We start from the raw sequence: 22,776 nt of genomic DNA, 5'->3' as shown, positions 1-22,776 counted from the left end.
GTGCATATGTGTATTTTATATATACATACATATATACACATACATATTAACCTTAAAAATAATTAACAAGGATTTGCTTATAGACAATTTTTACAACCCTTCTCCAGAAAAATCATCTTGTAGAAAAGCAAATGAGAGGCTAGGGAGATGGTTCAGTAAGTGTTTGCTGAGCAAGTATGAAGACCTGAGTTCAGATCCCAGCACCCAGATAAAAAGCTGGATGTGGTAGCACAGTGTTGTAAACCCAACACTGGGAGGCTAAGACAGGAAGATCCAAGGATCTATAATATAAACATTAGTTTGCTATGTTATTTCATTGCTGTTAGTAAAAGAAGCTTTATAAAGTGGCTGCTGGCCACCCAGGCCATTTAATCAAGTTCCAGGTTCAGTGAGAAACCCTTTCTCAAAAAATAGAGGCAGAGGCAAGGCATGCTGTCACACACCTTTAATCCCAGCACTGGGGAGGCAGAGGCAGGCAGATCTCTCTTGAGTTCAATGCCAGCCTGGTCTACATAATGAGACCTTGTCTCAAAAAAAAATAAAAGCAGAGAATAATAGAGGAAGACACTCACTATTGACCTCTGACCTACACACATGTGCACACACAAATAAAGGAAAGAAAATATTTGTTTTTCTATTCAGCTGCTAAAGGTTGGACAGTGTTTGATTTATTTATGTTTGTTTTAGACTTGATTTAATAAATGATTTGCTTAAGTACATTTTCTCTGCATAGTGGTCAACACAACACAAAGAAGACAGGCAGTGGAGTACAGTGGCATGCTTAGGCCCAGGGTATGGTACAGTAGTTACACAGTCATGGAGAAATTATTTCACATTTATGTACCTTGGTTTCTTCTTTAAAGGTGATGGTGCAGCCCACCTCAAAGAACTGGGAAGATTAACTGAGTTTAACATACCCTTGGAGAAGAGTTCCACAAAAGTTAGTTGCTCTTTATTTGAATATGGTGACTCATGCTTATAAACCAGCAGTTGGGAAACTGAGACAGGAGGATGTTGCATCCCAGGCAAGCCTGGACAACAAAGTAAGACCTTGTCTCAAAAAAACAAATATTCAGCTGTTCTTACTGTGTGGGTTTTTTTTTCTTTTTTTAAAAAAAATTATTTTTATTTTGTATGTATGAATCTATTGCCTGCATATATGTAAGTGTACCCATGTAGTACAGTGCCCACAGAGGTCAGAAGAAGGCATTGGATTCCCCTGGAACTGGAATTATGGATGGTTGTTAGCTGCCATGTAGGTGCTGGGAATCGAGCCTGGATCCTCTGCAAAAGCAACCAGTGCCCTTAACCACTGAGCCATCTCTTCAGTGCCCTGTTTTTTTTTTCCAATTGTGATAAAAAACACATAAACCTACTTTCAACAGATCTTAAATAGCCCGCACAATATTTCTGTGTATATGTTGCTCATGCTGCACGACTAAAACTCAATATTGAACAATTCCGTTTCCTCTTTCTTCCAGCATCTAGCAGCTGCCATCTTACTTATTGTTACTATGGATTTGAATTCTTTAGTTACTTCATTTAAGTAGAATAATGTAGGATTTTCCTTTTCTGTCTGGTTTATTTTACTTAGCATCACATCCTTAAGCTCCATCTATTCTGTGGCATGTGGAGATGATGTTCACCGGACACACAGGAAGTGTTTTCTAAGGTCCCAGCTGAATAACAGTACAGTGTTGTCCGTGTGTCCCACATTTCTTTATCTGGTCATTCATCAGTGAATACTTAGGTTGCACCCACATTTTGGCTGATGTGAATAATGCTTCAGTAGGCATGGTGATGCTTCTGTCTTTTCCATGATATGTTATTTTTAACCTTAAATACGCATGGCATTGTAATTTAAACTTGGAAGTTTGTTTTTTGTTGGGTGCTTTGTTTTGGTTTTTGGTTTGGGGGATTTTTTTGGTCTTTTTGAGATAGGGTCTCCCTATAGCTAGACTTCTCCCAGAAGCAGAAGTTGGTTGAGATAATATTAAGGGTATCTTGGGAGGTCCAGGCTCATCATATATTAATTGGCTACTTATTTGGGCAACTAAAACAGGTACACAACTATTTGCTAAAGAGAGGGGTATGAGAAAGAGCTAAAAATACCAGGACAAAATAAGTATTTTTTTTAGAATAAACTCTTATCTGTGTAAACTGTTAACACATTTGTCCAAAGACAGAAGTGTCTTATAAACATATGCAAAAGAAACATCATCCGCATCAAATTATGATTCAGTTTTTATGGAGCACAAGCCATTCCTGCATAATAATCAAAGAAAAGATAAGGAAATTAGTTCCAAATTAAGCTTTGGAACTAAAGAATATGAAGGAGACTGGAGAGATGGCTCAGCAGTTAAGAGCACTTGTTGCTCTTCCAGAGGACCCAAGTTCAATTCTCAGCAACTATACCAGGTGGCTCACAACTGCCTGTAACTCCAGCTCCTTGGAGATCTGACACCCCTGGCCATCACAGGCACCTGTACTCACTCATGTACACATACCCACACACAGACACACACACATACACACATAATTTAAAATAAAAATTAAATCTTTAAAAAAAGAAAGAGTTGGAGAGGTAGCTCAGCAGTTAAGAGCACTGGCCTCTCTTGCATAGGACCTGGGTTCAAGTCCCAGCACCCACATGGCAACTAAAAGCCATCTGTAACTCCAGTTCCAGGGGATCCAACATCCTCTCTGACTTCCACAGGCATTGCATGACCCAGATGCACTTACATACATGCAGGCAATACACTCATACACATAAAATAAAAATAATTAAGAAAATAAAAAGAATATAAAGGGCTGAAGAGATAGCTCAGTCACTAAAGTGCTTGCCATGCAGACATGAAGACCTGAGTTTGACTACAGGAGTCCATGGGGAAATGGAGAGAGAGAGGATTTTGCGGGGTCCCCTGGCCAACCAACCACAGTGGTTTCTGAGACAAGGTCTCTCACTAACCTGGAACTTGCTGGTTATGTGCACACACATACCACAGCATGAATGTGAAGGTCAGAGAAGAACTTTCAGGAAAACTGATGTTCTCGTCTTCCACCATGGGTTCTGGGGATCAAACTCAGGCTGTCAGACTCGGCAGCAAGTGTTTTTGACCACTGAGCTATCTCACCAGGCCACAACATTTTTCTTAAAGATCAGGACAGATTGGTCACAACCTAAATATGCATGTGGTATTTCTAAATGGACATAGAAAAAGTTGGGATACTCTTTTTTTATTCCACTCAAAAATCTCTTAGGAACTTTTTTTTAATTAATTTGAATTTTTTAACTATATTTTTATTTTTATGTGTATGAATGTTATGCCTGCAGGTATGTAAGTGCTCCTGTGCCATGCAGTGCCCATGGAGGTTAGAAGAGGGCTCCAGATCCCCTGAAACTGGAGTTATGGACAGTTGTTAGCCACTATGTAAATGCTGGGATTTGAACCAGGTCTTCAAGTGCTCTTAACCACTGAGCCATCTTTCCAGCCCCATGAACTTATTTTATTGCTAACCAATGTAAACCTATTCCCTGTGCCACTTTATAACTTTCTACTGTTGGTGTTAAGTTTGATAGCCATAATAGAAAATATATAACCATTAAAAGCAATGATCTAGGTTTACTTTATAGATATGACAAAAATACCAAGATAGGTATTTGAATGAAAAAGCAGGCCTCAAAACATCTGTTGTCATGTGATCCCATTTCTGTAAGCGCATAGAAATGCATATGTATACATAGAAAATGTTTTTAGACATATAGACAAATATGGCAATGTTAACAGGGTGTATCCCAGAGTAGAACTGGAACTGTCTTTTAACACTATTTTCCTTTTTCTAATGACCATGTGTTAAGGAAAGCCAAGTGTTTCAAGAAAGATAAGCCTACTCTCTGTGAAGCTTTATATGCATATGTAATTAGTGTTCACACAGGGTTGGATATTGAGGGAGAGAGGAAAGCAAAGCAGAGCCTCCAGGCACCTGAGTCCAGACTGGCCACCAAAACACCAGCCTGGATATCAGGGTGAGTTACTTTCCTTGTGTTGTGTGGTTATGAACAGTGACCCTGGCTGCCGTTTCACAGCCAGGCTTCTTTGATACTGTCTCTACCCAACCCAAGATCAGTTCACGTATCTGGTTACTATTGAAAACCAACTCCAACACTGTTGATGGTACATTCATTTTGGTTAGCTATGAGGAATGTGAGGCCTATAAATGCATTGGATTATCTGGTTTTAAATATTTTCATTGTTCTTCAAATGTTGGCAAATGCAGTTAATTGAGGGACTGCCTTCTGAAACATACGGGTCTCAGCTGGCTGGTGAATATTCAGTTCAAAGTTGTTCTGTCCAGGTAAACAGCTGTATTTGCATCCTATACATTAGATCAGTAGAAGCAGCAAGACCTTCTCTGTTCACTGGTTTTAGGAATGGAAGGACGTAGCTTTGGCAGCTCAGCGTCCCATCTCTGGCATTTGTGTGATTGGTCTCTCTCCATACATGAACAGCAGCAACTTCTGGGTTCCTGCTTCATCTCTACTTGAGTCATGGCACTGCCCAGAGTTTTATAGAAGTACCAAAAGTTGTGCTGCATTTTGTTTCTTTTCCTCAAGCCTCTAGTCTTGTCCCAGATGACAAACATTGTGAATGGAAGACAGCCAAGAACTCCATACAGTGTGAAACAAAGGGCTTTTAGAAGGCCTTTTGCCAAATATAAACAGCCTCCCTCATCCTTACCTTGGCTCCAAGGTTTTTACAGCATCCATAAGCTTATACAAAAGTTGTAATGTGTTTTTGCACTGAATAGCCCTCAGCCTGGCAGTAGATAAATGAGTGATTAGTGATTTGCATGCTCAAGAAAATGTACCATCCCTATACATAGCTGCCAGAGAGAAACACTAGAAGTAGCTTTGTATACCTCCTAATGGGAACTTACCCTGGTCAGATCAATGTCTGCTGTAGAGAAAAATGTTGCCTAGAAATGTCTGCCCCTCTGGAATCAGAGTGAAAGGGCTGCAGAGACATTGACCTGCTCAGATGGAGACGAGCATTTGCCACCTTATCTCCCAAGAATAAGTTTACAGAGTTATTTCATTACAGCAATCCTTAGTGAAGACTGAAAGAAGTGTTTTTCTGGAAGAAATTTTTTTAAGCCTTCTAGAATTTAATCTCTGAACAGTATTATCTTTCTAGTAAGAGAGGCCAGATCTTGCTTCTCTGTCACCTTCCAAGTTACAGCCTGTGTTCTCTATCAGACATTCCTCCTTCCCACCTAGGAGCACCCTGTGTTGTGGGAGAAAGAAGGCCTTTCCAGTCTTTCGTCTGGGGCCAAGCCAACCCTCAGGCTGTGGTTTTCTGAATTTCCTTGCTGTAGTGTGGCTGTTTCCCACAACCAGCAAAGCAGCAAGAGGCATGTATATGTTGACCAGGTCAGTAGAGTCCGTGCTTCTCCAGTTCCCTTGCTCCCAGCACACTCAGAATGAAGCACAGTCCCCATCCCTGTGTTGCTAGTGCTGTATCACCAAGCCTCCCATGTATTGAGAGAGAACTTCATATCCTTCTGTCCTTTTAGCCGTGACTGTCAGGATGAAACAGTTCACATGATCTGTAGTTAATGGAGTTACAGAATTGGGGCAGAAACACAGGACATGGAAAACCCAGGGAAGCTGATTTCTGCCACTAGTCTGAACACATTCACTTATAGGTTTGCTTTCAACAGAGCCCCAGTGTTTTCCTGTGCTGTTTCTTATCAGATGTGATTGCTTTAATCCCATCACAGTTAACCCTGGCTTTTGTAAGATATCTGGGGACTTGTCTCCATTACTGGATCTTGCAGCATTTCAGATGACATACAGCTGGTATGTTGCCATATGTGATAGTGATCGCTTCATTGTCCATCCTGTATATTAGAGTGTGGTCACCAAACCACAAGTCACAACCTAGAAGCTTACACTGCACTTGCAAAAAGAATCTGCTTCCTAAGACACAATCCATGTCTGTTGTTTTGAGGCTTAAGCAAGCTTGAATCTGTAGACTGAGAATCAGTGCAGTCAGGATTATACTTAGTTGCATGTAACAGCTACTTCTCCCAATAAATGAAGTGGAAGGGGTTTCCCCATATAATTAGAAATCTGTGGAAATCAGCTCCTGCAGTCTCCTTGGTGCCATGAGAAGTCTGTGTTCCTTATACTCCACCCTCTGCAATGTCATCCTGTGCTTGGTCAGGATGGTATGAGCAAAAGGTGTAAACCAACAGTTTGCCTCCTCTGACAGAACTTTCTAAAGACAGAATTTTCTAAAGACCATACCCTGGACCTGCTGTTTATATCTTGTTGGCCAGAATTGTGTCATCTGGTTATCCTTAAGCACAAGGGAGAGTAGGAAATGTGTAACTTTTTTTAGGTAAGTGCACATTATTCAAACAATCAGAATATTACTAGAAAGAAAGGGAGACATCCTTTCTAATATCCAACAAGAGGTCTAAATTCCCTGACTTGCTTCATTTTGTTCTTTAAAGGCATCAGCGTCAAAGGACCTGAAGCAAAATTTGCATTTGGGAAAGTGAACTTACTTTTGTTTGGGATCTGTAGAGGGTTTGTTTATACTTTGACTGTGAGTTACATATAAATAACACACACTCTAGGTGCTATTCGAAATCCAGAAAAGGACCCTATTCCAACATTTCGTCTGTCTGTAAATTCACATGCCTATTTTCATATAAAGGAATTTAGTTGTTACTAAAAAGATAGATACTTGATACAGCAAACACATAAACACACACTTTATACACACATTCACAGTGTACATGAGATAAACACCTAGGCATTCTATAAGGCATTGTGGGTACAACAAAGATTAATTGTGGGGCCTCCAAAGATAGGTTAATGTGGATAAAGTGCTTGTGCACATGAGGGCCTAAGTTCAGATTCCTAGAACCCACATTAAGGCCAAGTGGCCTCCATAATGTATATGTACAGGCAAGCACACACATTTTTAAAAACATTTTATTAAATTTTTGTGTATTTCATACATACAATCATCTTTATGCCTCCTTCCTCTTTGGCACCTTCCCATTGTGCCCCCAAAACACACTGGAGTTCATCCATTCTGTCATTTGTATTAAGGCCTATTATGTAAAGTTAGTGTCCCTAGATGTCCCTCAGTGCAGGTTCATCTACTGGGATTTAGTTAGCCTATCTGGAGTCTCTCCCTTCAAGAAGATCAGCATTTCCTCACCCAGCAGTAATCAGCTGCCAATAATTCTTCAACTAAAATTGGGGCCTGCTGTTCATTTCCATAATTCTGTGCTGGATTATTGTCTGTCTAAGTTAGCGTGGGTCTTGTGCATGCTGACATCATTACTGTAGGTTTGTATGAGAAGGGTCCCAGGCACCTGTAAGACTATTTCCGTATGGTCATGCACCTCCTCCCTAACTCTTATGATCTTTCCGCCCCCTCTTCTGCAGTGATCCCTGAGCACTGGGTGGTAGACCTCAATATAGGAGTCCTGTCTAAGGACCCACACTCTGCAGACTCTTATTCTCTGTGTTTTGGCCATTTGTGGCCTTTTGTATTCCTGGTCCTCTGTTGCATGAGGAAGCTTCATTGATGAGAATTGAAAGATGCATCTGTGTTCTCTTCATCCCCTCGTCCATGTTCCATGAGTCTTAGGTGTAGAGGTTGCATCTTAAATGTGACACTTAGGCTTGGGCAATTCACAGAGAATCTCTGTGTGTGACCAGTGGTGTAGTTCTATAATAATCTATCTGTTGAAAAAGAAGCTCCTTTGGTGGGTGGTGACTGGGATACTTATCTGTAAATTTTAGGATCCATATTTTGCACATAGTAAGAAATTTCATTTCTCTAGGGATTTGAGAGCCTTGGATATTCTCTAAGATCTATGACCTCTTCAGCTCTGTGTATTTGGCTAGGTTTACAGTACCAGACATGAGTTACTTCCCATTGAGTGGACTTTAATAAAGTCCAATTAAGTAGATGTCGATTACCCCCAAGATAAAAGTGCCACTATTGCACCAGTGTTGCTTGCTGAAGCATACACATTTTTAAAAGGTAAACACCGAAAAAACAAAAGGAAGAAAGCTTAGTTATATGCAAATGCAGCTGCTCCATTGTGTACTGTCTAGAAGAGAGGAAAAGTATACTCAGTGGCTGTAGTACAAGGTGGAACATCCTCGCTGGGAGAAGAGACATACAAATGCATTTTTATAAGCATTTGGGAGAAGAAAAGATTGTTTCTGCCAGAGAGAATTGAGTAAATATGATCTGGGAACCTAAACATATGTTTTCATTTTAAGAGTTTGCTTTCCCAGCTAGTGAGCATCATCATAAGACCAGAAAAATATGTTGGAAAAATGCATAACCAACTACCACAACTACCATTTGCAAAAAGGATTACAGATGCAGCTAGGTGGGCTTGTGTGTCACCCCATCTTTGGCTCCTCAGTAAACTAATGGGAGGGAGGTCTGGGAGGAGTAAAACATGGTAAGTGTCCATTGTGTGTGTGTGATACTTCATTAATTTCAGGACACCTGTGTTGACTGCCTGTGCTGGCATCCCCTGTTCTTCACTCAGTCTCCAACAATCCAGCAAAGTGGTCATAACTGCCTACAGATTGAAACTCAAAGAGGTTAAGAGACTTGAACATATCTCAGTTTTTTAGTAATCAGACCAGCGTCTGCGCCCCCAGGCACAATTGAAGGAAAAGCCACGTTCTTTTCCGATTTCCCTGGGTCTTTCTGTCCTTCACAGTCACCTGATCTGATTCTGCAGCCAGTGTTGAACCTAGTTTAGTAGGGTGTCCTGCACCCAGCTGGGTGAAACTTGGGCTTCATTGAGAGTTTGAACTTGGCCTGAGAGCTTATCTGTTACCTGCTGAAATGCTATTGGAACTCTGCTTCCTTTTATCTTTTTAATAATTAATTCTGTTTTTGCAATAAAGAACACAAAGTACAAATTCAAACGATAGAACATCAACAGTAAAGAGTTAGTCTCCCCCGTACTTTGACTCCTTGTTAAACAGTTCTTCTCCATAGAAATTACTAGGTTTTTGTATGTTCTTCCTGCATTGGTTTGTGCAGTACTGATATGTGTGTGAGTGCGCACAATGTGTCTATTTATACATTATATAGTCTCCTTTTTAACATGAATAGGAGCTTGCTATACTCACTATTATACTCTCTCTATCCATTCATTTATATTTAGATGTCCCAGAAAGATTTTGGGGGAAAAAAAGCCACTAATTTGGAAATACAGTTATGGTTGTTGCCATGACACCATATTTGAATAAATTTAATTACTGATGACAGTTTCCTCATACCATTAAAAATGTACTTCAATAAAAACTATTTTGCAGGCTGGAGATACAACTCGGTGGTAGAGCACCTGCCTAGCATGTGCAAGGGCACTACAAAAGAAAAGTTTTTCTGAGTGCTCTTTACTAATCATTTTAGTTTTGTTTTAGTTTTGCTATCTTCTTGTTTCCCTTCTGTATTACTTACCCAGGGAAGTAATCCCAAAGGAACCTTCATTCTGGTCAGCCATCAGCCGCCTGACATCTAGTCTTCTCCTGTCTTGAATGAGGCCTCCCAAGCACTCTTTACAGCTAAAACCACTTATCAGGATATGTTGATGAAAAAAATAGCAGCCTGGCCTATTCCTGCCTTCCTTGAGTCTCCCCCACAGATTTTTGAGGCCCTCACGACAGGACAGCAGCAGTTGATAAGAAGGGGCTTATGTGAGAGCTGCTCCTGATGGCCTCTTGCTGGCCTTTGCTGACTCTTCCTCAGGCTTGCTGGAGCTTCGCACATGTTCATACTCAGCAGTGCTCCTTGCTTGGCTTTTTCATTCAGACAGAAGAAAAGTTAGTCATTCTTCTGTTTCTTCTCAGGTAGCTGGTTGAGGTGGGGGAACATCTCAGGTTGGTCATTCAGTTTGAAAATACTCTGATCCTCTACCTTAGAAATCTGTTCTTAGTCAAGCGTTTGAGTCAACATGTATAATTCTGTACAAGACTCCTCAATTCCTTTTCAACTTTTCAACTCATTTCCCAGAGGCATGAGTAGAAAAGAATTAGTGAACATTTCCCCAAGGCCTCCCAGTTACTCTTTTAAATCTGGAAAAATAAAATTCATAAAGGCCAAAAAGTATTCTAAATAAAGTCTGTGGACAGTTGGCATTTTCTAAAAACATTTCCTCTCATTCCATCAAGTCCAGCCATGTAGACATGCCTTTCTCTCCATCTCTCTTTGTATGCTCTGTCTACAGATGGAAGTCAGTTTCAGGATATCCTATTATTTAAAAAATACTATATATTTTGTGATTATCTTTCACTTAGTATGACTTCGCAGTTAAAGTTCTTATAATGCATGCATAATGAAAGTAGTGTTTATACTATTTGTTACTGGTAACAAATTCCTACTGAGGTAAATAAATTGTAAGAATTTGGTAAGTGGGGCTGGAGCGATGGCTCAGCAGATAAAATGCTTGCCACACAAACATGGTGGCTGGAGTTTGGATTTCCAGAACCTACATAAATGTCCCTGGGCGTGGCCTCAGAAGGCAGAGGCAGGATCTCCAGAGCAAATTGGCTAATGAAGCTAGCCACATTGGCAAGCTCTGGGCTTGATTGAGAGACCTTGCCTCAATGAATATGGCGGAAGAATGTTTAAGGATGATTCCCAGCATCAGTCTCAGGCTTCTACGTGCACATGCACACATGCACATACTTGTACACTACAAACATGAATACACACATACATACACCATACATACCTGAAAATGAAAAATGAAAAAAAGAAAAACCTTTGTTGAACATCTATATGAAAGAAGTATGCCTTCATATTCTCCAGATATGTGTGGCACTTGGGGTATTTAGGTGGCACTGTTGGGATCTTTATAAGCCCACCTTCCTGCAGAAATATCCTTGTGCCAGTCTTGTAGTCATTAGGTGACTTGTATTTATACAGTAAACTTATTTTAAAGCATTGTCAAATGTTGTCTTACATTAAATTTGAGATTGTCATGGTGTTACTATGCTGGAGTTCTAAAACCAGCTCTCAAAGCCATGCTCCTGTTTCTGTTCCAGACTCTTCTACCCATCTGTTTGCTCATGATGCCCTGGCCACACAGGCCCTTTCCTTCTAGAGGGGTTCCAAGTGCTGAAGTAGACTAGTATCCAGCCATGCTTCCAATCAGTTTGCCTCTGACATAGAAGGAAACATTCATTAAACACTTGTTGGAATTAACATTGAAGGAAACTAAGACCCAGTGGCAAAATAGTTTTCTAATTTACATGTACAGACCAACCCATAGTGCCCAGGTGCCCTAATTCCTAAGTCAGTTCACTTTCAACAAGTCCCATGTAACTCTGTTTTGAGAGACGCATGGATCTAGATCTGCACTGACAATGTTGGGGAAGTTTCTCCTAAGAAATTAACAGTTTCCCTTTTTGTAGGAGAGGAAGTGCCAGGCCTAAGCGCAGGCTGCACTAAGAGAACACAGCTTCCGCTTTGAGAGCGCAGCCCGCGCTTCTGCAAAATGGCCAACCTGTGATCTGCCCGGATGAGGGGATCTATCAGGAAGCAACACACCAACTTATGGGACGCTGGGGGCAGGAGGAGAGGTCTATAAGGCTTGCACTTCCCAGCAATAAATGAGTCTGCAGCACCTTGCCTAGTGCTTGCTCTCATCCTGCTCCCAGAGTCTGTGTGTTGATTCTGCGCTTCTTGCCCCTACCTCGGCCAGAACCCTCATTCCCTGCAGTCCCTCGTGGGCTGGATTCATGGGCTGGACCCATGGGAGGAAACCTGCAACACCTTTTATCTTCGCCCCCGCCCCCTTTCAGAATTACAGATCAGTTGCATACATCAGGGAGTGGTGAAGGGGCTCTCCATTGATGAGCTTGTTCCCTTTTTCTTGTAGGCAATCTTTGGCAGCCAGACACTACCTAACTCCAATTTATGGACAACGAATAATGGTGCAGGCTGCAGGATTTCAAGTGCCACAGCTGGTGGCCAGAAGCCAAACACTCTGCCACAAAAAGTAGTGCCACCTCCAAGTTCCTCCTCCCTGGTTCCCAAGGCTCCATCCAATCACAAGCAAGTGCTCAGAAAGGCAACATCCCAGAGGGCTTCCAAGTAAGTTTTCTGTAATCATCTGTTCAATTTCTCTAATGTTATGTCAGTTCTAGCTAACGGCGTCTTTGGGAAGCCTTCAAGACTATTTGCCTTGAAAATCAGAACACTTGATGAGGAGCAGTGGCTAATTTGGGGCACAGCCATGGCTGCAAATTGGAATCACCTGGGAAGGAATCATAACACTGGACCGGACTCCACCTGTGGGAGGGGCATCCGCTGGGCTCTTTGGTGCCCTAGGTGATTATGATGAAAGCTGTCTGCAGCATTTATTGTGCACCACCTCTGCTGGCCAGACTTCCAGGAGCTACAGACAGTATAGCAGGTAACAGTCCTAGGCTTGGAGAAAGGATAAAATGGTCTCCCTCAATGTGTCTTCTCTCAGCCACTCTGCAAAACCAGTTCATTTCCATTTCATATAAAATTCAATCCCCTCTTCTCCTTGTTGGCTCATTCATGTTTAGGCATTTGAGTGGGCAGCCAGGACCGACATCACACTTGAGGCGTTAGCTTCATTGGCATTAACACACTGTAGCAACAGTATTTCTGATGCCTTTTTGTAGTCTGCCTTTTTTATACCAGAAAAGACACCCCCATGCCTAAATTAAAGTGTCCTTCACTCTGCCTCCAGCCTTTTAACTAGTAAACTAGAAATAGATTGGTGAAGGCTATTGCCATAAGCAGCTTTTCTCCAGCTTAAAACCAGGGAACCTATCAGATGCTGGAGAAACAGAGGCTTTTCCTGCCATGTAGATACCTAGAGAGTAGTATTTATTCCTCTTGCTCTTACTAAGGCTCTTCATTCATTTGCCCTTCACAAGTTCAACTTTAGTTGTAAGAAAGGCAGAGAAATTAGTTACTGCTTTTTCTGCCTTGGAGGGTGAATCAAATTGTAGATTTCAGTTGAAAACAATCCCTTCTGCCTGTTTTAATCATATTGTTGCCGTTATTCATTTATCCAACAAATATTCAATACCTGCTAAGTACTAGGCCCCAGACTGGCATCATAATGACCGTGGCACCACTTGGAGCAGGAGTGAAGGGCAGTAGGAAGACTGCAGCTCAGAGTAGAATGCCTGTAGCAAGACAGAAAAGTGGTGTGTGTGTGTGTGTGTGTGTTCGAGAACTCGAGCTCGAGGCACTCGTGTCCTTACAGTCAAATCCTTAAGACTGCAGCTCCAAGCCAGGTGTGGTGGCACACACCTGTAATCCCAGCACTCAGGAGGCGGAGGCAGGTGGATCTCTGTGAATTTGAGGACAGCCTGGTCTATATAGTGAGTTCCAGGCCAGCTGGGGCTACACAGAGACCTTGTCTCAAAAAAACAAAAAAAAAAAAAAAAAAAAAAAAAAATAGTGAAGTCCCTGCTACCAGGCTGCCTGAACTACACTGCACATTTGACACTTACAAGTTTTAATTCTTTGAGAAGTTCATATAATGTATTTTGATCATATAAACCCCCAGCTTCTTCCCCTAACTCCTACCAGATCCATCCTCACTTTCCCAGCCCCACCTCAACTTCATTTCCTGTTTTTTGTTTTTTTTTTTTAAATAACTCATTGACTCCAATTTGAGCTGCTGATATGCTCCTGGGTGTGGGACCATCCACCAGAGCACAGCCAGCCCATCAGGAACCACACCCTTCAAGAGCACTGACTCTTCCTCTTCTAGAAGCCATCAACCATCCATAACTCCTCAGTTAGGGATAGGGGTCATGACCCCTTTGGTGCACACTCTACTGGAATGTTGACTGGTTTGATCTTGTACAGGTCTTGTTCCAGCAACCACAGCTGTTGTGAGTCTATGAGTACAGTGATCCTGTCAAGTCCAGAAGACCCTGTTTCAGTCCTTCCAGCCCTCTGGATCTTATGATCTTTCCACCCTCTCTTCCATGATGGTCCTTGAGCCTCAGAGGGTAGGGGGGACATAAAATGTCCTATTTATGGCCGAGCATTCCACTGACACTTATTCTCTGCACTTTGACCAGTTGTAAATTTCTCCATTAACCACCGTCCACTGCATAGAGAAACTTCTCTGATGAGGTCTGAGAGCTGCACTACCTATTTAACACTTTGGGCAAGTTACTTAACCTATTAGCCTCAGTTTCCTCATTTGTAAAACGGGGCAGTATTTGTTTCATAGGTCAGTGGATAAACAGAATTCAGTGAACTTCAGTCATCCTCTGATGTTCAGGACACTTTGCAGCTCCGAGGAGCCCACAACTAGCCAGGGAATTAGTGTGTCGAAAGCAGCTGTTGAATCTCCTTGGTGGATTACCCAACTTGGTCCTGGGGTGCAGTCTGTTGGAAAAGTAGACCTGGGCAGTAGGGCTGGACATGTGAAGGCACAGCTTGCGGCCCTGAACTCGCTGCTGGCAGGAGATCTCTGCAGCCTCCTGAGATGGAATTGCAGCTCTTTGGACTAACTTTGCTTTGCTGCATTTTTGTGGTTTCTTCTCTGTGACAAGCAGGAGTGTGGGAAAACCGGAAACAGCTCAGCATCAAAAACGCACAGAAGGGGGGAAAAGAAAAAATTTCTTCAGAATTTAAGAAATATAATCCAAATATCAAAAGGCATGCTGTGAGGCGTTGTTCCAGGAAATAGTTTCCAATTTGCCTTTAAAACTCTAGCATAAGTCTGTGAAGCTGAGTGAACACTAGTGGAAACCTTAACACTCTCTCACCTACATGTAAAATGTCCAGTGTAATGAGGATCCCACAGATACATTGAAATATATTTCTGACTTTCTTTTCTAAAATCATTTTTATTTTATTATCACTACCTGTGTGAGTGCAGGTTCATGTGTGCCATGGCACATGTGTGGACAACTTTAGAGAATCGGTTCTCAGGAGAACTCAGGAATCCTGCCACCATGGGCTCCAGGGATTGAGCTTGGGTTGTCAGACTTGCACACAGCAAATGCTCGTACCCACTGAGCACTCTTCTCACTCTGCAGAAAAAGAAGTGTAGTGGTTTTTTGTTGGTTTTTTTTTTTTTTTTGGTGTTTTTGTTTTTTGTTGTTGCTGCTGATGTTGGTTTTTCTGAACTAACTTAATGAATTATATTAATTTTAGTGTTTTGTTTTGTTTTGCTTTTTTATCTTTTTGAGACAGGGTCTCCCTGTAGCCCCAGCTGACCTGGAACTCTCTATGTAGACCAGGCTGGCCTTGAACTCAGATCCACCTGCCTCTGCCTCCCCAGTGCTGGGATTAAAGACATGCGCCACCATGCCCAGCCCTTAATTTTAGATTTTAAAAACTTGTAGGGATAGTACAAACAGCTTCCAGGTACCCTTTACCCAGCTCCGTCCATTGCTAACATCTTTCTCTTACAGGGTCTTCATTCTTCATTTGAAGACCATACCATACTATGAAACCGCTGTTGGTACATTGCAGTGAACTAAACTTTATACTTTATTTGCATCCATGCATCAATTTTTTTAAGGATTTATTTAGTTTGTTTAATTTATGTGTATATATTTGTACCTGAATGTATGTGTGTACACCACATGCAGGCAGGCAGTTGTGAGCTGCCATGTGGGTGCTGGGAACCAAACCCAGGTCCTCTGGAAAAGCAGCAATGTGCTTCTGGAGTTCCTCTGTCCTAGGTCTAGTCTGTTTACTTGTTCTTTTTCATGGAGTATACAATGTATTCATGTGGAGGAAGCTGTCTTCTGTCTCCCTATAAAGTATGCTGAAGAATTTTCTGCAATGCTGGCTTAGTTGTCATGAATTGCCTTAATTTGTGTTTGTCTTGAAAAACCCTTATTCTCCATCAATTTTGAATGATAACTTTGCAGGGTAGAGCATTCTTGATTCATATTGATTTACTTTGAGAGCTTAAGCTATTTCATTCCATGCTCTTCTGGCTTTTATGGTTGCTGATGAAAAGTCTGGGAATGGAGAGATGGCTGAGTGGTTAAGAGCACTGGCTGCACTTGGAGAGGACCCAGATTCGATTCCTAGCAACTACACTGGTGGCTAACAACCATCTGTAACTCCAGTTCCAAGGGAATATGACACCCTTTTCTGAGCTCCACAGGCATTGCGTGGCATGAGTGCACTTACACGTGAAATAAAAATAATAAAATATTTTTTAAAAAAGAAAAGTCTCGGGTAATTCTGGTATTTGTGCCTTTGTGTGTGGTGAGTGAGTGAGTGAGTGAGTGAGTGAGTGAGTGAGTATTTTGGTCTTTTTGAGACAGGGTCTCCCTATAGCTCCAGTTGTCCTGGAACTCACTATGTAGACCAGGCTGGCCTCAAACTCACAGAAATCTGCCTACCTCTGCCTCCCAAGTGCTGGAATTAAAGGTGTGCGCCACCACGCCCGGCTTAGTATTACTTCTTTTTAAAAAATATTTTATGTGTATAAGTGTATTGCCTACACGTATGTAAGTGCATCTGTGTCATTCAGTGCAGGTCAGAAGAGGGCACTGGATTCCCTGGAACTGGAGTTAAATACGGTTTTTAGCCACCATCTGGATATTGGGAATTGAACCTGGGTCCTCAGCAAGAGCATCCAGGGCTCTTAACAGCTAAGCCATCTCTCCAGCCCCTTAGGATTATTTCTTCACCTTTTTTTTTCTTTTAATTCTTTGAGACAGGGTCTCACTATGTAGCCCTGGCTAGTCTGGAGCTCACTGTGTAGACCAGGCTGACTTCAGACTCACAGAGCTCTGCCTGCCTCTGCCTCCCAAGTACCAGGATTAAAAGTATATGCCACCATGCCCAACTACTTTGTGTTTTTTAATAACCAGATATTCTCTGGTCATGTCTATTTGGAATTCTATATACCTTCTGTGGTTTGGTTTGGTTTGATGAGGTTTTTGTTTGCTTGCTTTGTTTTTTTTTTTTTTTTTTTTGGGGTCGTCTTTTTTTTTTTTTGAGACGGGGTCTCTCTATAACTCCAGCTGGTCTGGAGCTTGTTATGTAGACCAGGCTGGTCTCAGTCTCACAGAGATCCATCTGCCTCTGCCTCCTGAGTGCTGGGATTAAAGGTGTGCACCATCTGGCCCAGCATCTCTTGTGTTTAGATATCTACCTTTTACTCTTAAGTTTGTGACATTTTCTGCTACAGTTTCATTAAATAGTCTGTCTAGTCCATTTGCTTTTATCTCAGCTCCTTCTTCTACATGATGAATTCTCAGGTTTGGCCTGACTTCTTTTGAAATTTCCTTCGTGCCTCTTAGTTTTTTCCCCTTACATATGTCTGTTTGCATTACTGTCTCAGCTTTGTCTTCCATTCCTGACATTCATTCTTCTGCATGATCTTGTCTGTTAATGATAGTATCTGTTCTGGTTTTATTTGATTGGCCATCTCTTCAAGTATTTCTGTTTGGTTCTTTTTCAATGCTTCAATTTCCTTGCTGAATTTTTCCTCCATATTTTAGGCTTGGGCCACCAGTTTATTGACTGTTTCATGCACTTTGCAGACTTTTGTTGAGGACCTGGATAGATCTCCTTAATTCATGCTTCTGTTTGTTTGATTATTCTGTATGATTATTAATTCTGTTTAAAAATAAGACTCCACATTCCTTCTCAGACATGTCACCTGTCTCTGCAGTGCTGGGTGTCTCTGGGTGCTGGTTGTGTCATAGTCTTTGTTTCTTTGGTATTCTGAGTACCTGTTGGAGTGGGTTTGTCTTGCAGTTTTGACTTCCCCTTCTGAGTGCATATGAATGTTTTGTTTACTGTGGATCTTCCTGGAAGGATATCTGTATGAGGTTCAGCTATGGGGCCTGGTGAAACATGGTGTTTATTGTCAAGTGGAGTCACTGAGGTGATCCTGTCTTGACTCTCTGCCAGTAGGACCAATAGGACTGCACACTAAGCTCCAAGGAAACTAGATGGAGTCAACCAGCTGGTCACCCTTTGGAACCCACTGGGGGAAAGACACCAAACATCAGACCTACTGAAGACTGTGTACTGTCTGGGCTTATGGTTAGAGTCACAGGCCCAAAGTAATGTCTGGGACCACAGCAGTATAGACTTGCTCCTGCAGTAGCCACTGGAACCTCAGAAATCAAAACCCCACACCCACACTGACTGTGGGGAGGAACAAAAACCTCAGTTTCTCAGGGGACCCTGGCCACACTGGAATCAAAGCTTAGGCCCTGTGCTGACCTCTGAGGCCACTGCAGCCGGAGGCCTGGTCCCGCAGTGCTCCTGGGTTACACAGGATCTGAAGGCCTGGTCGCAGGGTGTTCTGTAGTACCACAGAGGTCAGAGACTTGTTCCCACAGTGTTCTCTGGTCTCCTAACGTGATTCTTGTTCCTAGCCAACATAGCAATTTACCTAACATCTCTGTGATTCAGCTTTGTATTTTAAAATACAAGTAATGATAATAGTACCTGGCTAATGGGATCATTAAGAGAAATAAGTGAATTTGTGAATATCAAGCACAAATACAGTGCATGCAACATAATATATGCTAAATACAGATTAGCTATTATAACGGTTACTACTAAGATGGCATTTCAAGAAATGTACATGTCATTCTTTTTACTTTTTCCTGAAAGATGGGTTTCCTCATTTGCTTGGATCTTATTGTAGCCTTTATTCTGGCTTAGTTCAGATTAATCAAGAGCCCTCAGCTGTGGCCGGTGGTACTGAGTCACACTCAGGAATGCCATTGTTGCCCCAAGAGACACAACCAATGAGAAGTTGTAATGAGCATTTTACCATGCCAAGCCGTGTGCTTTTGGGTTGAACTTCAAGCTTCTCCTAGCACAGAAGTTGGCATCAGACAGATAGAGAAGCAATTTCCAAGAGCATCAAAGTTTCCACATCCTAGACTTTGGAGAACAGTAGAACAGAGAAGATGGAATTTCGTTTGGATTTTGGTGCAAAGAGAGTTGAGACTAAAAACAGTGGGGTCCTGTTTCTTTATGATAATATTCAAGTCACTTTCCCCTTAGAGGCTTCATTCTTCCCATCTGTAAAACAAAAACCATTGTCCCTCTTTGGTAATTAGCTTGTTTTCTGTCAATTCAGTTGAAAGCTTTTTTATGAGCACATTTGTTTTTTAGTCTTGCTTTGCAGCCATTTTCTCATCCCGTCGTGGCCCGGCAATTCTTGTTGGAGTTCACAAATTGATGTACTTACTCCTCTTTTGTTTAGGTCTACCTTGTTTGTCGGTTCTGTGAAGAGAATGATCTGGGCTTTTTCTCTCCCTCCTCCCCTGCTCCTTGCCTGCTTTTAACTACTTAGGGCCAATGGGCTTTCTTGCTTTTCCTCTCTAATGCTAATACTTAATAATTTAGTACCTACCTCACATCCTCCTTTCAAAAGTATTTGTGGCATTTCTTCCCAGCAATCAGCTGAGTTAAAAGGGATGGCAGCCCATGAGCAACTACACACATCTAAACTGTTTCTTCCTTGTAATGTTTGTTTTCAGAGCTAGAATCATATGCTTCAGGAAATATTGAAAAAGAAACCTGAGGAGATTGAAGTTTGCCAGGCAAGCTGATAGGCTAGGGATGAATCTGAAAGGGCCAGATGAAAGTGGTTTTAACGTGGGAAACTTCTCCCAAGAAAGAAAGAAGACTGGGAGGGGCATGTTGTTTCAATGATAGAGCTGGGTTCCGTCCTGAGAAGAGGGGAGGGAAAAGGAGGACGTGAGAAGAGAGGACAGGAAGAGAAGAGAGAAGACAGACAGACTGAACTACAGTGCTTTTCTGTACAGAGGGGGCATTGCCTTTCCTTGCCTAGGTCTTAGGGCACTCTGTCTCAGGTGACCTTGGGGGAAATTAAAGGTAGCTGCTCTAAGATCAGCACCCGGGACAGTGGTGTTTGTTAAAGTTGACGGATTAGAAGGCAGGAAAGCATCAAGAGCTAAGCAGCCAGTAAAACCAAATACCAGTAATGTGACCTGAACATTGGTTGAGGTCAACTGTATGATGAAAGATGCTCAGAGATAAATGTCAGAAGAATATAAAAGTAAATATCCACTAAGACGTACATATGTGTGTTACAGCATCTTATTGTGTGAATCATGCAGTGAGAAGATTCTAGGGCCGAGTAATCAGGAGTTGTAATTGTCCAAGAATTCTTGGTGTGAGCATAGACTATGTCATATTATCAAGTAACCATTGTCTATCTATCTTTTGGTCTTTTATCATATGGTGTGAAGAAACATGACTGAGTATGTGGTATATCCATCCTTAGAGTGTTTCCTATGCCTTTCTAAGAGTGGTCATTGTAATCGGTAATTCCTAACGTTTCCATACTAGAAGGTTAAAGAATGGAAGCAGAGTGTGGGGCTACAACTGTAGCAAGATACGCAAATGCTGAACCAGAACTGGGTCTCTTACCACCCGGCATGCTGACTAGACTTCCCAGCAGACCACTGGCTTTTCAAAAGTCCCTACTAATCCTCTTAAATGCATTCACACAGCAAATGCAGATTAATCATCCTAAAATATTGCTTTTAGAAAATCCAAAGTAAGCATTAAGGAACTCACCAGTTTTGCTGCTTGTATGACCAGTGAAAAACACTCAAAAGGAGGATTAATGCCATTCTGATGCAGAGGTGTTGGGGAATTCCTGTTAGATGCTGCCTGTGAAGGACTGGGTTACAGAATAACACCAGAGGCTTTAAATGGCTTCCTGTGAGAATGCAATTTGGGAAATGAGTGGGAGACCTGGAATACCCCAGACAGCACCCTCTCATGCCAGGACCCAGAGCCTGGACTTGGAAAGAGGTGAGCCCTCGGGAGCCTAGATCCTCTCTTCCGTCTGTTGCCCTCATCGTTCGGAGTAGTGGTATTGAGAGGTCTTCAGATTTGCTTTTGGTATGGACAGTGACATCAGAGAGATGGGGCTAGCATCCCCCTCCACAGCAGTGGGAAATGTGAGAGTCACACAATGATGAATCTCCCTTTAGTGATTCATATTTGTGTCACTGAATTTAAAATCTTCCTCTCATCCCTGCCTGCTGTGAAAATAGTAGTTGAAATTATAATCCAATTGCTGGATATTTTTATCTGAGTATGAAAATCCTTCTTTAAAAGATTTGAACACGAATTTTGATTTGTTTGTTTGTTTGTTTGTTTTTGTTTTGAGGCAGTCTCCCTTTAGCCCCAGTTGGCCTGGAGCTCACTATGTAGACCAGGCTGGCCTTGGTCTCACAGAGATCCACCTGCTCCTTACTCGAAGAGTGCTGGGATTAAAGGTGTGTGCCATCAGGAATTTTAACTGACTTTTTATCAAATCCCTACCTCCATGAATATAGGCTCTTTGTGGCAATTCTAAAATAAATAGTGAAAAAGCTTTAGGTCTGAGAATAGATTAAAAAGGTTTGTAGAAAAGATCTAGTGGCTCTGCCACCTGCTGAAGTAGGCTGAGGTAAGAAAGGAAAAAAAAAAAACATTTTAGAAAACATTTAAGATGCATTCTTAACAGAATTTAAGTTTTGGAAGTTATCAGAGGAAGTGCACAAAATATCAGGAGTGGTTGCCCAGATACAAGAGCTACTTGAACAAAAAGCTAGGTGAACACTGAGTAGAGACCAGGCACAACAGGACATGGAATTTGTGAAACAAACACATTCATCAAAAATTCTGAGTAAAAAGTATGATGAGAGAAAAAACAGAGTTGTCCTAAAATAATGCCTTCCAATAAGTAATTGACTCTTTTGTGGGCACATTAGACCTAGCACAGGAGCACACAGAGCTTTGAATGATGGAATTAATAAATGAATAGAAAAATAATTTTGTGCAGCCAGGAGTTGTGGTGCACGCCTTTAATCCCAGCACTCAGGGAGGCAGAGGCAGGCAGATCTCTGTGAATTCAAGACCAGCCTGGTCTACATAGTGAGTTCAAGCCCCACAGAAGGCTACAGGGAGACCCTGTCTCAAAAAGACCAAAGGAAGAGTTTTGTATGCTATAGAACGCCAATGGAATCATTTTTAAGACTAGAACATTTCAATCCTCTAAAGAAAAAAATAGTCTCTGACCACTTTATAATAAAATGAGATATTCAAAGCTTGGACAGAATGCCCAAATTGGAAATTGTAGAGCATTATTTTAGATAACTCGGGTCAAAATCATATTGCAGACTATATTGGAAATAAGAACTGTACACACCAAAAGTTATATTTGAGATGGAGTTAGAGATGTACTCAAAGATGTTAGTCATCATCATCATTTTCATTTTAAGATACAGAAAGATTTAAAAGACGTTAACCCCAAGGTACAAACTGCAGACTGGCTTCAGTTTGTGCTCTGGCTTCAGCTAACTGCCAGTGTGTTGTATGAGAAGACTTTGAAGCCTTCTCAGCTGAGCAAGAAAGAGCTCTTTGGTAGATTAGTCATGTCTGCCCCATTTAGGGGAGATGATGAAAGTGACTAAAATTAGTAAAGTTCAAAACTTAATTTGGTTTGGGTAAGTGGACAGGAAAAGAGAAAATAGCATATCTCTGGCAGAAAAGTAAGAATTTAAAATGAGAAAAAAATGTTAAAAGTAAATACAGGGAATGTTGAAAATTTTGAGAATTTTTAAACTGGATAAAATATATTTTGGAAAATAAAGTATCAAAATGTTATTCTTAAAGCAAAAACAAACCTCAGTATGCTAAGAAATGGTTTAATTGCCCAAATTGGTTCTTCCTAAGGAAACAGTGC

At 41.6% G+C, this 22,776-nt stretch overlaps 1 protein-coding gene across 12 annotated transcripts in view; it reads left to right on the top strand.

Annotated features, from left to right (window-relative positions):
• Positions 1-22,776, top strand: part of LOC103739789 (tubulin polyglutamylase TTLL5) — a gene marked incomplete at its 5' end in the record, with an annotated part of 285,878 nt that overhangs the window by 174,649 nt on the left and 88,453 nt on the right. For 11 of the 12 annotated variants that reach the window (XR_003850716.1, XR_003850713.1, XR_003850710.1 and 8 more), the window contains 1 exon segment: positions 11,944-12,158. Coding sequence is in view for 6 of the 12 variants with exons in the window: in XM_017799943.1 (XP_017655432.1) it covers positions 11,944-12,158 (215 nt within the window). 12 annotated transcript variants of the gene reach the window in all.

The sequence above is a fragment of the Nannospalax galili genome, unplaced genomic scaffold, assembly GCF_000622305.1.
Source record: "Nannospalax galili isolate Female #2095 unplaced genomic scaffold, S.galili_v1.0 scaffold330, whole genome shotgun sequence".
Lineage (NCBI taxonomy): Eukaryota > Metazoa > Chordata > Mammalia > Rodentia > Spalacidae > Nannospalax > Nannospalax galili.
Note: the sequence above shows the minus strand (reverse complement) of the source record. Positions and strands in the feature narration are given on the sequence as shown.